The 12,604-nt window shown below is 50.4% G+C and overlaps 5 protein-coding genes across 5 annotated transcripts; 2 read left to right on the forward strand and 3 right to left on the reverse strand.

The window, feature by feature from the left end:
* Positions 1-644: 644 nt before the first annotated feature.
* Positions 645-1,627, forward strand: Aud_004653 (phosphoglycerate mutase family protein; the record flags this gene model as incomplete). The annotated part of the gene is made up of 4 exons (XM_043289590.1): positions 645-776; positions 826-1,190; positions 1,268-1,510; positions 1,564-1,627. 4 exons carry the CDS (start codon positions 645-647, stop codon positions 1,625-1,627), a joined length of 804 nt encoding a protein of 267 aa, XP_043145525.1.
* Positions 1,628-1,824: 197 nt separating this feature from the next.
* On the reverse strand, positions 1,825-3,032 carry Aud_004654 (putative inorganic diphosphatase; the record flags this gene model as incomplete). The annotated part of the gene is made up of 5 exons (XM_043289591.1): positions 1,825-1,993; positions 2,042-2,128; positions 2,198-2,541; positions 2,601-2,720; positions 2,787-3,032. The coding sequence occupies 5 exons, from the start codon at positions 3,030-3,032 to the stop codon at positions 1,825-1,827; spliced, it is 966 nt and encodes a 321-aa protein (XP_043145526.1).
* Positions 3,033-4,154: 1,122 nt separating this feature from the next.
* Positions 4,155-5,289, reverse strand: Aud_004655 (MIP/aquaporin family protein; the record flags this gene model as incomplete). Its single annotated transcript, XM_043289592.1, has 3 exons — positions 4,155-4,319; positions 4,383-4,929; positions 4,994-5,289. The coding sequence occupies 3 exons, from the start codon at positions 5,287-5,289 to the stop codon at positions 4,155-4,157; spliced, it is 1,008 nt and encodes a 335-aa protein (XP_043145527.1).
* A 2,376-nt stretch (positions 5,290-7,665) lies between these two features.
* Positions 7,666-9,612, forward strand: Aud_004656 (glycerol kinase; the record flags this gene model as incomplete). Its single annotated transcript, XM_043289593.1, has 4 exons — positions 7,666-7,799; positions 7,858-8,843; positions 8,898-9,064; positions 9,118-9,612. 4 exons carry the CDS (start codon positions 7,666-7,668, stop codon positions 9,610-9,612), a joined length of 1,782 nt encoding a protein of 593 aa, XP_043145528.1.
* A 544-nt stretch (positions 9,613-10,156) lies between these two features.
* On the reverse strand, positions 10,157-11,906 carry Aud_004657 (cytochrome P450; the record flags this gene model as incomplete). Its single annotated transcript, XM_043289594.1, has 3 exons — positions 10,157-11,045; positions 11,109-11,682; positions 11,747-11,906. The coding sequence occupies 3 exons, from the start codon at positions 11,904-11,906 to the stop codon at positions 10,157-10,159; spliced, it is 1,623 nt and encodes a 540-aa protein (XP_043145529.1).
* Between the last annotated feature and the right edge of the window lie 698 nt (positions 11,907-12,604).

Genomic DNA, 12,604 nt, shown 5'->3' on the forward strand with positions numbered 1-12,604 from the left:
ACTGGCTTTGTTTTTCTTTTCCCCCCTTTTTTGCAATTTGGTCTTCTTCTCTCTATCATTCAGGGATGGGAGCGTTTCCTTTCTTCTCTCCAATTGTTGCACAGCGTGGGTCACAACTTCGTTTGCTGGGTGATAGTATTTGCATCGATCTCCTATCCGGATTGGAAGTCCGATCGAGTCCACCACCCATGTTGTTACATTTTGTATTGTTTATTCTCCGGCGAAAAGCGTTTATAGACTAGACAACACCCAATACTAATAAGTGATACGATCATAACTTCCCAAGAGCGGACAACGTCAGCCTAATCGGTTGCTCTGCTGCTCTACAGAAAGATCGACTGGTACTTAACCACAGTTATTTCCTTTGTATATTCCTGGTACGTGCCTCATTTTGAGGTCAGGCCCGCTCATCCTACGGGAGTACATCCCGAAATTAGGTAGACGGACCGCAATTTCCGTTGTGAAGTAGGTATGAACATACTTATTTATTGGGAATGACATCACGTCAAAGGGTCGCTTCCACGAGATTATGACCCTAGGTGGGTGTTGTGTCCGCCAGCACACGGACACAATATCTTGGAACTGTTCTCTCCAAAGCTACCCAACATCGCCCTGACAGTTTACCTGCTTGCATTTCATCCAAAATGAGTTCCCGCGTATTCTTGATCCGTCATGGTGAAACCGAAGGGACCCGGGGGATGGAGCATATCAGCACCACCGACCATAAACTATCCACAGCAGGGGAGAAACAAGTCGAGGTGACTAGGGAGCAGTATGTGGGTGAGGGCAAATTGATCGATCCCAAAAGGGTTTCACGCATGTAAGGCCTCTGCTGCCCACTTTCGCCGCCATCGTACGCGTGAGACCTGGAAGCTGAAGGAGAATTCCAACACTAGATACATCACTCCAAGGAGACGAGATCGTCAGACGTGTGAGATCCTCCGTTTGGGAGTGCACCAACATCAGCACTTCTACGATCGAACCACCAAGCAGACGACAACGACAGCGATCCCTCCTGTTACTGGCGAAATAGCAGAGGCGACGATCCAGATCACTCCCAGTCTCGCTGAGTGGGACTACGGCGAGTACGAAGGGCTGACCTCAGACCAAATTTGTGAGAAACGCAGGCAAAGGGGGCTGGACAAGGACGGTCCTTGGTCAATCTGGGAGTCTGGCTGTCCTGGCGGCGAGTATGTCTTCTTTCTTTCCGCTTATGACATTGCATATGTTGGCAAAGAAAAGGGCTGGAGGCTGACTTGTCTCTTAGAACCCCTCAACAGGTCACCGATCGACTTGACGAGCTGATCGGCGAGATGAGAGAAGTCCTCAAGAGTACTACTGCCTCCTGGCCGGGCGGCCGGATGGTCCCTCATGTCACTGAGGAGCCTCGGGATATCGTTTGTGTTGGGTCTGGTCTGTCGCTGTCTGCCTTGGCTATGCGATGGACCGGGCTGTCTTTGAAGTGTGGGGTGAGACTTCTGTTTGAGACAGCGGGCGTGGCTGTACTCGGGTATTTCTTTGCCTCCTTCTGCAAGCGGGATCAAAGGCTAACGGTAAAAATAGGTTCGAGGATGAGGACTTGAATCAGCCCGCTATCATCCTAGGACGGAGGCCTGTGGCTCGTTAGTTGGTATGCTAGATAAGATGGCACAGTCTTGCTTCCTTAGATCTTATCAACTTGACCATTTAAATAGTTTGTATGCTAGACAAGATGACACGGTCTTGCTTCCTTAGATCTTATTAACTTGACCATTTAAATCATTTGGAGTATGCCTGGTTTCTGGTATATAAAAGCCATCATCTCATTTCTATTCTACAAATCTATTACACATTCAAAGCACCACCGCGGCAAGCAGCCACGGAAGGCCATTTTGGCGATAGAAAATGACTCTTCTCAGCTGCTATGGGGTCGATGTCGCGGCAGACATCTCGACCCTCGAATGTTCGTGGAAGGACATCAACCGCACCATGCTCCTGAGGCGCAATATCCGCCCTGGACTCTGTTCAGGGAGAGTTTCTTTAACTGACGGAGGTCACTCACATGGAAATTTTTGCTTGCATGTCTGGCTCAACCTCCTTGACAGCTTTCCAGGAATTATGGCACCGCTCAATGAGCGAGAGGGTATACCTGCATGGTTCGTGATCAGTCGACGGCTCGGCCTATGCGCAATCAGCAGATCATAGAGAGATGCCATACTCCTGATTCTGAAGCTCCCCATTCGCACCAAGAACGTTCTCCTCCTTCCCCTCGGCCAGCTTATACACCCGGAACCATTCCTTGATTGTATCCAGATACCCTGGCATCACCGACTCGACGTCCCCGATGTCACTCAGCTTGTCCGCCTCGGGATTCTCCAAGTCAACAACAAAGACCTTCCAGTCTGTCTTGTTCTCGTTGATGACGGCCAGCGAACCGAGGACTTTGACTCGTTTGACCTGTGCAGGACGCGGCATTGCGCCGCCCAGTTCGCAGACAGCGAGCGGGTTCCCGTCCGCTGGGAGCCGAGTGAGGGGGTCGTCCATGTCGGGATCTTGGTATGTCTATTCAATTCTCTATCAATCGGTGGTTTCCTCAACTGAAAGCATGGAAGCGAGCGTACCTGAGGCAGCATCCCATAGTTGAAGGGGTACCCTTTATGCGGAAAGATGTTGGGGACGTACTTTAACCGGCCGTCCTGGAGATCCTGCTTGAGGGGATTGAGGTACTCATCTTTTGCGATCTGTTCTCGTCATTTTCATCAATCAATTGTTCAGTGCGTGTTAAAGAACAGTGAGAGAAGACTGACCTCCATCTTCACACTCCACCACCTCGGCACCTCGACGACCATATGCACCATGGGCTCGCGGCCGCTGCTTAGGTACAGCGTCAGGTCATGCCAGGGGGAGAGGAGCTTGTCATGCAGGTTGAAGTAGACGCGATATTCCTTCGTCAGGGGTTTGCCGACAGGGCGGAGGGCGTAGTTTTCCACAAAGTCGGATTTGGTTTCGTAGGTTGGTCTGTTTGATTCTTCTTCAGTCTTGTACGGGGCCATTTTGGAGGCGGTATCTCTTGGGATGTCCTTTTGCAAGATATGAATCTAGATGATGATTACAAGTTAGGGTTATGTGCTATACTAGGTACTTCGTCCGTTGATTAAGGTCCTTTACACCGCTTGATGATTATGAAAGTAGACTACCTTCCTGTAAGGATTATACAAAGGAGAATCATTGTCAGAGTGACGTCTAGAATTGAAAACCTTGAGCCGATGAACAGTAATGACGATGTTGTCGATTGTGTAGATATCTCCATCCCTACCTGCCTTGCTTCATGATGATATGATACCCATCGGACCTGATTTCCGGTCGAATGGACCTACTCGCGAGCACAACGACTCAAAATGAGGTTTACGCGATGTCCCACTACTGTCCAGGAATCCTCGGTAAGTACCATAGTTCTGTTCTCGATTTCACAACACGGATATCCTCGGCTCCATCACCACTTTACCCCAGTGTCCAGGCCTTATAGTCTATACCCCAGACTAAGCTGCCCATGCAGGACGACGGATCAGGTATTTTGGCATGTCAATCAAAAGATACCTACATCTGGAGGAAAAGCACTTGCAGCGGCAGACTGTTGCCGGGTTGGGGTTGATTTCCGTTGCTGAGGCGCGGCATCGCTAGCTCTTACGAGGTGTGATGGTACGGTGCCATTGGGAGTGAGTCTGACAGGGGGTTGATTGGTGATTGACTGCGAGTATGAAGATGCATCTATCACACGATGTCGGTAGTCATCTACTAGAGACTTGATAATAGTGGTATTATTATTATTATTACTATTATTGTTGATGATAATAAATTGCTTGATCCCGGCATGTTCACATGCAATTTGCAATAGAGTCCGTTACACGCCGGGTGTCTCCTGTGCGATGTCTTACGTGACTTATGGCCACGCTCTATGTAACGGGAGCCAGAGGCTAGAAGGCTTGGGTGTTCGAAAAGAATATGACATTTGACATTTTCCATTTCACTGACTGTGTGGAGTACATGAAGCGTTTTTGTATCACACAAGGCCGTAATCATCGTTTCAACATATATGCTAGTCCCAAGAATCATCCAATCGTGTTTTTCCTTCAAAACGTGTCACATAAGCTTGTTAATCATCATGCTACTTCCCGTTATACTTGGCTCTGCGAGTCAATCGACTTCTTCTCCACTGGCTGGATCAGCCGCCGTAGACCGGCGTATGGGGTATTCACTGGGCTATCTGTGCCCGTGTACAGGAACATATCATACATCCATCCGCCGAATGTGCACCCTATGAATGGTGCTACCATGGGGATCTGCGATAGAGTTGTTAGTCCTTCACGCCAACAGTCATCATATTCAATAGAGCCAGAGCATACCCAGAAGTAATAGTTCCCTGCCCTCCAAACATCGGGGCCGTATCCGATCATATAGGAAACCAATCTGGGTCCGAAATCTCGAGCGAGGTTGATGGCATACCCAGTCTCCCACCCAAAACATGCGCCAATGCCAAATATCAAAAAGAAAAGCGCAAGGGGGGTAAGCGGGCCGGCCCCAATATTTCCATCGTCTTTCAGAGCAAATATCATGAACATCAGGATGGAGCTGGCGATAAACTCCGAGAAAAATTGTCCCGTCCTGGTCATGAATTCCGCCGGGTAGGTACAGAAGATACCTGCGGTGGCTGTAGGAGAGTACCCAGGCACTGTCCGAATGTTTGCGCCCCCTTCAAATTGATCGATGGCCGATCTGTAATTTCCGTAGACAATGGCTGCTCCACACATAGCTCCCAGTATTTGCGCAATCGCATAGACGGGGAATTTTCGCCAGGGGAATTTGCGAAAGACACAGTTTGCAAACGTCACTGCAGGATTGATGTGTGCTCCGGAGATGCCACTTGCGTAGACACCCAACATGACTCCGATCCTGAAGAGCCGATTCCGTTAGTGAATGGCCAGAGGAAGGACAGGGCAAACCAAGAGATACTCACCCCCAGCCCCAGGAGATCGATTGATAGTCACCTTTTTGGCCTTTGCTAAGTACGACCTGAGCAACCACGCCATCTCCAAAGAGGATGAGGATCATAGTCCCGAGGAATTCAGAGAATGCATCACGGCAGTAAGTCCGGACCTTGCTCCAACCTGTTTCAGGAAGCATGACCTGAGCCGCCTGGGACTCGAATACAGTATCCAGCATAGAGGCCCCGCCTTTATTACTAGCAGTCATAGTGACAAAAGCACTCTCCTGTATCTCTGCATTATCAAGGACTTGTTTGAGGATAGTCATAGTGAACAGACGGAGACAGCGTTTGAAGACCACAGCACTGGTTGTTAGAGGGTGGGAGAGATATAGAGACGTGAATGCTGAAGCTGTCGGGGTGAGACTTAAAGCAGGAAGGTATAAATATCACAACAAGTGAATAATCTGATCGGAAGGGCCGGCGCTGGTGAGCACGGAAGGGAATGGCAGTGCATCAAGACCTAATACTAGATGGAAAGTACCGTTCACAAGCGGAACTTGCCGTGTGCAATAGGCAGTGCTATACATTCAGATTATAGTCCTTGAACCCAAACGTAAAGGCACTGAAATACGTAGTCCCCAGTGTCACTTTGCTCGAGTGGCACATTCAGACCCGCTCATTCTTTCCTGACACGCATGGTCACACCCCCAGTAGGGTTATGCCTTTGCTGGAATATTCGTGCATTGAGCCATAGAAGCCCATCAGCCATGCGCTCAGAAACAGAGTAAGATTTGATTTGCAAAATAGAATGCCCAAGAGATTCTTTGCTGCGCAAAGCGGTATCATACAGCCACGTCATGGTAAGGGCTGTCGTCCTTCGAGGAATATGAGGTCCTCAGTCTGATTGCTCACTTTCGGCCGGGGTTGGGAGGACTGATGGAAGACCAGCCATGAACGACCGAGGCGAAGAACTGCCATTCGTTCGCTCCAGTCGGAGTGACCTACTTTTCAGTCGCATCCTCGAACACAGCATGAGCCTGTTCGACCTATTCGACGTCTCGAACCATTCCATCTTAAGGCATACCAAGTGGTCAGACACTGGTCAGTTTGAGACACCGAAGAGGGGCTTCGGCCCATGCCTGCATAACGTTTGAGGACATCACTCCCAATTTGTCCTTGTGTTACCTCCTGACATGGCCAAGCAGCAACGAGGCGGCAAGGATTGAGGGGTTTTCGCTGAGACTATCGGCTGTCTTGGAGATTGGTCAACTTTTCGGGACAATCGCGCCCATGTCCTTGGTAAGTGGCAATGATTGAGTATCAGTCTGGTCGATTTTCCTTCTCGCAGCCTCCGTGACTCCATGAGCACAGAAAAGCTTGTTGTTGGCGCAACTCTCCTACTTCAAGACTGCCCTGTGTGTTCTGATAAACTGTCTTGCGGCTCGGTCAAGATCGACTCTCCATGCTGCGAGATGTCTCCAGTTGTGCTCCACAAGGTTCTGGAACTTCTGGATGGGACGGCCATCATTCGACTAATCGACTATCCCACTGATGGCAGTCCCCGCAATTCCTCCGGCATGGTTGCTACTGTGGGGGCCGATCACTTCCACTGTAGTTGACTGGGCAATGGCAGCAAACCAAGATAGTCCGGTTTGGCTTCGAATAGCACATGCTTCTCATGCAAGTCGAGGATAGTATGACTGCAGGTAGGTAGCATTGCATTAATCGGAAGTTCAGCAAACGAAATAACGGTAAGTGTGGATGAAATCGGATGAAGACTGAAAGGAAGTGTTCGATGAAAAAGTCCCAACTGCGCGGGTGGAAATTATCCTAGCTTCGGGGTACTCCGTAGTCTCGTGCTCCACCTTGCTTCTCTCGTTCTCTTCTTCTCACCAGTTTCATGAGATGAGGCTTTCAATACAGGAGAATCACCGGATTGCGACTTTGCATCTAACTGTCATTGATACAAAAACGATGAATCCGATAGACTCCTCCAGGGAATATCCATGTTGATCGATACGCATCCTCCCGAGGTAGAGCCTAAGAGAGGTCGAAAAGTGGACGGCCTGACAGGACAAGCTGCTGCAAGCCGTTCATTCTCGTCCATTCAGAATTGATGAAACCCATGGCCATCAGGACGACCGGCTCTCAAGCCCGTTTCCCAGCTCTTCTTGTCATTGGAGCACAACATGAGACCGACATGTCTTTAGTCGCTTGTCCCCAGGCATGGGCTTGGCCAGCCGCTACACTAAAGCACTATTCGGGTTCGGTCGTGTGTTGGATTCCCCGATATCTAGATTCTGGGCTGGCTCGTACCTCCCAGCTTACGAAGGTCTCCCTTCCCAAGTCCCCATGATTATCATTTTATGCTTTTCCGTTATTCGATCTCGGCCACCCCCTCCCTAACCTTGACCAACCACTCGAGTGCGGCCCCCGTCTCATTGAGAACCCCCGCAGATCAGATGCCAGACGGAAAAATTGTGAGACCAGAAAAATGGCGTGGGATAGATTGCTCGAGAATTATTTAAGATAGAATGACAGCTATCTCCAAAATGTGGTTTTTCCGCTCTTTGCTTTCAACGTCTCCTCGCTGTCTCTGTGGGGTTTACCATCCGCTTAACTCTCTGTCCCAAGCCGTCGCACCGAGTTCATTGTAGCTCCCGAGTCCCGAGCATACGCCCAACCCATAAGACGAGGCAATCATGCAGCCCTCAGAGATCTTTGTGGGATCGATTGATCAGGGTACGACCAGCTCCAGATTTCTGATTTTCAACCGAGACGGTGAGCCTGTAGCATCACATCAGGTCGAGTTTACACAGATCTACCCCAATCCCGGGTATGTCCACTCTAAATGAGGTCGCTTAGCGGCATCGATGCTGATTGACCTCCCACAGATGGCACGAACACGACCCATTTGAGCTGGTGTCTTCCGTTGAAACGTGCATCGAAGAAGCGGTCAAACAGTTTGAATCGGAGGGCTACTCCCGACACAGTGTCAAGGCGATTGGCATCACAAACCAGCGGGAGACTACCGTCGTTTGGGACCATGAAACGGGCGAGCCACTGTACAACGCGATCGTCTGGACAGATACACGGCCGCAAGCTATAGTTCACGAGCTGAAGCAAAAGCGCGAGGCGTCGCAATTGCAGCAGATTTGCGGTCTTCCGCTGACAACATATTCATCCGCCCCAAAGCTCCTCTGGATGCTAGAACATGTGCCCAAAGTTAAAGATGCGTACGAGCGAGGCACATTGGCGTTCGGTACGGTGGATGCCTGGCTTGTATACCGTTTGAATGGTGGCGTATCCGCAAACGTGTTTGTATCCGATCCTACAAACGCTTCGCGGACGATGTTTATGAACCTTGAGACCCTCGAATACGACAACTTTCTCCTGGACTTCTTTGGTATCAAAGGAAAGGTTCACCTGCCGAAGATTGTGCCTTCTTCAGACGCCAAAGCTTACGGAGCACTGGCATCTGGAATACTTTCTGGTGTTCCGATTATGGGCTGCCTTGGTGACCAGTCCTCGGCCCTTGTAGGGCAAAAGGGCTTTTCGCCAGGAATGGCGAAGAACACCTACGGGACGGGCTGCTTCCTTCTGTATAATGTTGGAGAAAAGCCAGTCATTTCCAAGCATGGACTTCTGGCTACTGTGGCATACCACTTCGATGGCAAGCCGGTCTACGCCCTTGAGGGCAGCATTGCAGTCGCCGGATCTGGCATCAAATTCCTACAAAATAACTTGACCTTTTTCCAAGAGTCCAAGGAAGTCAACGATTTGGCTCAGACGGTAGAAGACAGTGGAGGCTGTGTGTTCGTCACTGCGTTCAGTGGTCTCTATGCGCCTTACTGGATTGACGATGCAAAGGGGACCATGTGTAAGGCTATTAGGGTTAAATCTCCTTTTGATCTGCGCTGACTTCCCCCGGCAGTTGGTATCACACAGTACACCCAAAAGGGCCACATTGCCCGGGCGACGCTAGAGGCCACCTGCTTTCAGACAAAGGCCATCTTGGACGCAATGGAGAAAGACAGTGGACATGCGCTGTCAGAATTGGCGGTCGATGGAGGCATGAGCAACTCAGACCTTGCCATGCAGGTACAGAATATGAGCCCTTTCATTCTCAATTCTCGAAGCTAATATCACACTAGATCCAAGCAGATCTCATCTCGATCCCGGTGTATCGCCCCAAGATGCGGGAAACCACTGCACTTGGTGCGGCCATAGCCGCTGGTCTGGCGGTAGGACTGTGGAGAAATTTCGCTGAACTGCGAGACATTAACCGTGCCGGAGGAGCCGTCTTTGAGCCAAAGGTCAGTCGCGAAGAAAGCGCCAAGTCATTCGCAAGATGGGAAAAGGCCGTGGCAATGTGCAAGGGCTGGTCTGGAGATGAGCCACCACCTCCTGTGCAACCTTCTCAGGAGGACACCAAGAAAAACGCTCCCGAGGTGGTAACGAGCCACAACGTTGTCAGTGTTCCGCCTCCAAAGCTCAACGGCGAGCTTACCACGCCCAAACTCCCTTTGATAAGTATATCTGGGGACTTGAATGATGCCGACGAGGAAGACCTGTATCTGGAGCTGCGAAAGCTGGAGATCCTACAGAGGCTCAAGAAACTCCGGAAACTCAAGCTTTCTTTTTACTAAGCGTCTCATGCTCCCATGTTTGACGTTTTCCTGGGATCTGTATCTGTAGGATGTTCATATTATGGTCATTACGAATTCACGAAGTATTTTTTCTTTTAACTAGAAGGAGGCGAGGCTTATTTCCCCTCCTATGCCTTACTCCGGTGAACCATTAATTGCTATGCGCATCCTTGTTCATTTGCCTAAATCAGCTTCCATGTGTCGCACAACCTCCGCCACTGCTGATGTGAGATTCATGTTTCAACTGGCCCCTCTGGCTCTTGCGCCTTTTTTGCTTTTGTCTGAGCGGCATATATACCACTATCTTGTGCTGTTAATTGTTTGAGCTACCAGCTGCGCTTAGATCCACCATATACAGTCTAGTACTGCATAGCGCAACTAATCTAGTTGTGTATAGAAGAAGTACCATAGCTTGTGCTCAATTTCTGTGTTTTGGGTGTATGGGATTCGTATTCGTAGAATATAGTGCGTACCATGTCCATGCCCAACTCGTGCAAATGTGTTATTATAAATCTAAACAACGAAGAGAAATCTCGTTAAGATCTCAATTCTCCTTGGACGGTAAAGTACCCTCGCTCTCTCGCACGAAAACACAATTCAATTCTGAACCAGGGCTAAGGGTAACCTCAAACTTCAGCACAGGGTCCTCGACCCGGTCCTTCCCATTGGCCGGCATGGCCTGGATCCTCTCAAAGGCCTGCAGGACCCTCACAACGGTGTAACCCATTTCGATGGTGGCAAACTGCTGACCGAGGCAGATCCTCGGCCCCCCATTGAAGGGTATAAACTGCCAGGGTTTGGGCTGCCACCCGGACAGCCACCGGTCGGGCAACCATTTCTCCGGATCGAAGTAGTCCGGCGAGCCTGGGGAGTTGTAGTTCTCTGCGCTTCGCTGCATGATCATCGTCGAGTAGATGACGCGCGTGTTGGCGCGGACACCGACGGGCGAGAGGCCGTCGGGCCCGCCGCCGCGCGGCAGCGTCGTGTCACGGAGGGAATTGCGGACGTTGAAGGGAACGGCGGGATAGAGTCGCATGGTCTCGTTGAGGACGGCGTTCAGGTACCTCATCTCCTTGAGGTCGCTGTAGCTGGGTTTCTGGGCCGAGCGCCCGAGACCCAGTCGGGCGCTGATCTCTTCGCGCAGTTTGGCGACGACGTCGGGGTTGCGAGCTAGCTCGAAGACACAGAAGGAGAGGGTTACGGCTGTGGTGTCGCGCCCGGCGAGAAGGACAGCGACGATCTGGTCACGGAGGACACGCGGGTCGCGGGTGAAGCGGGCAAGGGCGTCCAGGAAGGTTTCTCGCTTGGACAGCTTCTGGTCGAGTTCCGAGGGTGTCAGAGAGAGGGCTCGGTTGATGTATGGTTGGATGAAATCGTCCATCACTTTGAGTTCCCGGCGGAATCTCCTCTTCGACACGACGAAGTCGAACATGCTGATTCCATAACTAGTGTTAGTCACCACGTTCCCCGCGTCCGCGAAAAAGAAAGCAGCTTACCCTAGCCGAAAGATCTTGGATTGATAATGCTTCACATATCCGAAGGCCTCTGCAAATCTGGTCTCCGGATTGTGCAAACTGTTTGTGCCCTGGCCGAGGAGATAATCAGTGGCTGCGTCCAGGGTGAAGCGGAAAAACAGAGAACCAATATCGACGACGTCGCTCCCACCGGGCGAGCTGCTCCCTGCCAACAGAGGAATCAAGTTTTGGACGTGTTTCTCAAAGATTTCAGTGTCAACGATGCGATCCCGGACAAACATTGGCCGGATGAGATGGCGTGAACGGGACCAGAGCTCACCATCCGTGACGAAGATACTGTCACCTAGAAAGTCTTTCCATTGTTGATGGAATTCCTCGCCTTTCCCATAATCGGCAAATTGTCCCGTAAGAATAGCCTTGATGTTCTCAGGGTCTTTGGTCAGAATGACTCGACGCGTGATACCTCCATTAAGCTCGGCGGTCTTGACGCAGTCAATCTGGGTTGCTCCTTTCGCGTTTAGGATCGCTTGATGCAAAAATTCATGATCTGTACCGTTGTCGTTGGCCTTGGATGCCCCGTAAAGGAAGTCGATTGCTGTTCTAGCAGTCAGCCACGCCCGAGTCATCTCAAAGCTTCTTGACTGTTTGCGACAACCTACCATATGGGAAGCGGAAACGAATTTTCGGCGCTGTGTAACCCAGCTTTGAGATTTCCGTCGACACATGTGCCCTTCGAACCAAGCAAGCAAAGAACAGAGCCCCCAGGAGATAGACGGTTGCCATCCCCGGATGTATCTGAGCAAGGAGTTCCTCAATCATCTTGGCAAGTTGCTGAGTCGCAGACGCTCAAATATCGCACATCAAACTCCGACAAGTCATCGGCTGAGGAAAACAGGGAAGAGAGAGTCTATATTCAAATATGCAACCGGTTCATGCGAGATCATTTTCATGGGTCGAACTAGATGCAGGTAGCTGGGAGACAGTCCCTCGGAGATAGACCGCAAGTTCACAACATGCATACAAACAACGACGCAATACACAACCAGACAAGCGACATGATGTGAGCAAGTAAGCTCATTGGGTCTGGAGAGCGCGTTGATCGAGGGCCATCCATATGTGGATATAGCAGACCAATGAGTCAATGACCTGCTAGTCTTTTCCTTCCCCACAAGCCCGCAAACGGCTAGTCGAGCCTAAACGGACGTCTATCCATTTTCAGGTGCACCTCAGTATGCTTGGAAACACCCCCTTGCACAAGAATCGACTATTGTCTAATTAGTTCCAGACCTTGATGGCGGTTTTTGATATACATGCTAATAATGGTGATCATAACTAGGAATCTCGCTTGTCCGATACCTCATATGCCGCATGTGTTAAGAAGTATTTGCTGTCAGTGCCATAACGGGATCACCTCAAGCTGGAACACCGTATCAGAATAGGCCGCAAGGCAATACTCGATATGTATAAACCATGCTTCAGATTGGATAGCCTTAAGAGCCCTTTACTAGGCGCTTGTT

This window comes from Aspergillus udagawae (assembly GCF_001078395.1).
Source record: "Aspergillus udagawae IFM 46973 DNA, scaffold_3, whole genome shotgun sequence".
Lineage (NCBI taxonomy): Eukaryota > Fungi > Ascomycota > Eurotiomycetes > Eurotiales > Aspergillaceae > Aspergillus > Aspergillus udagawae.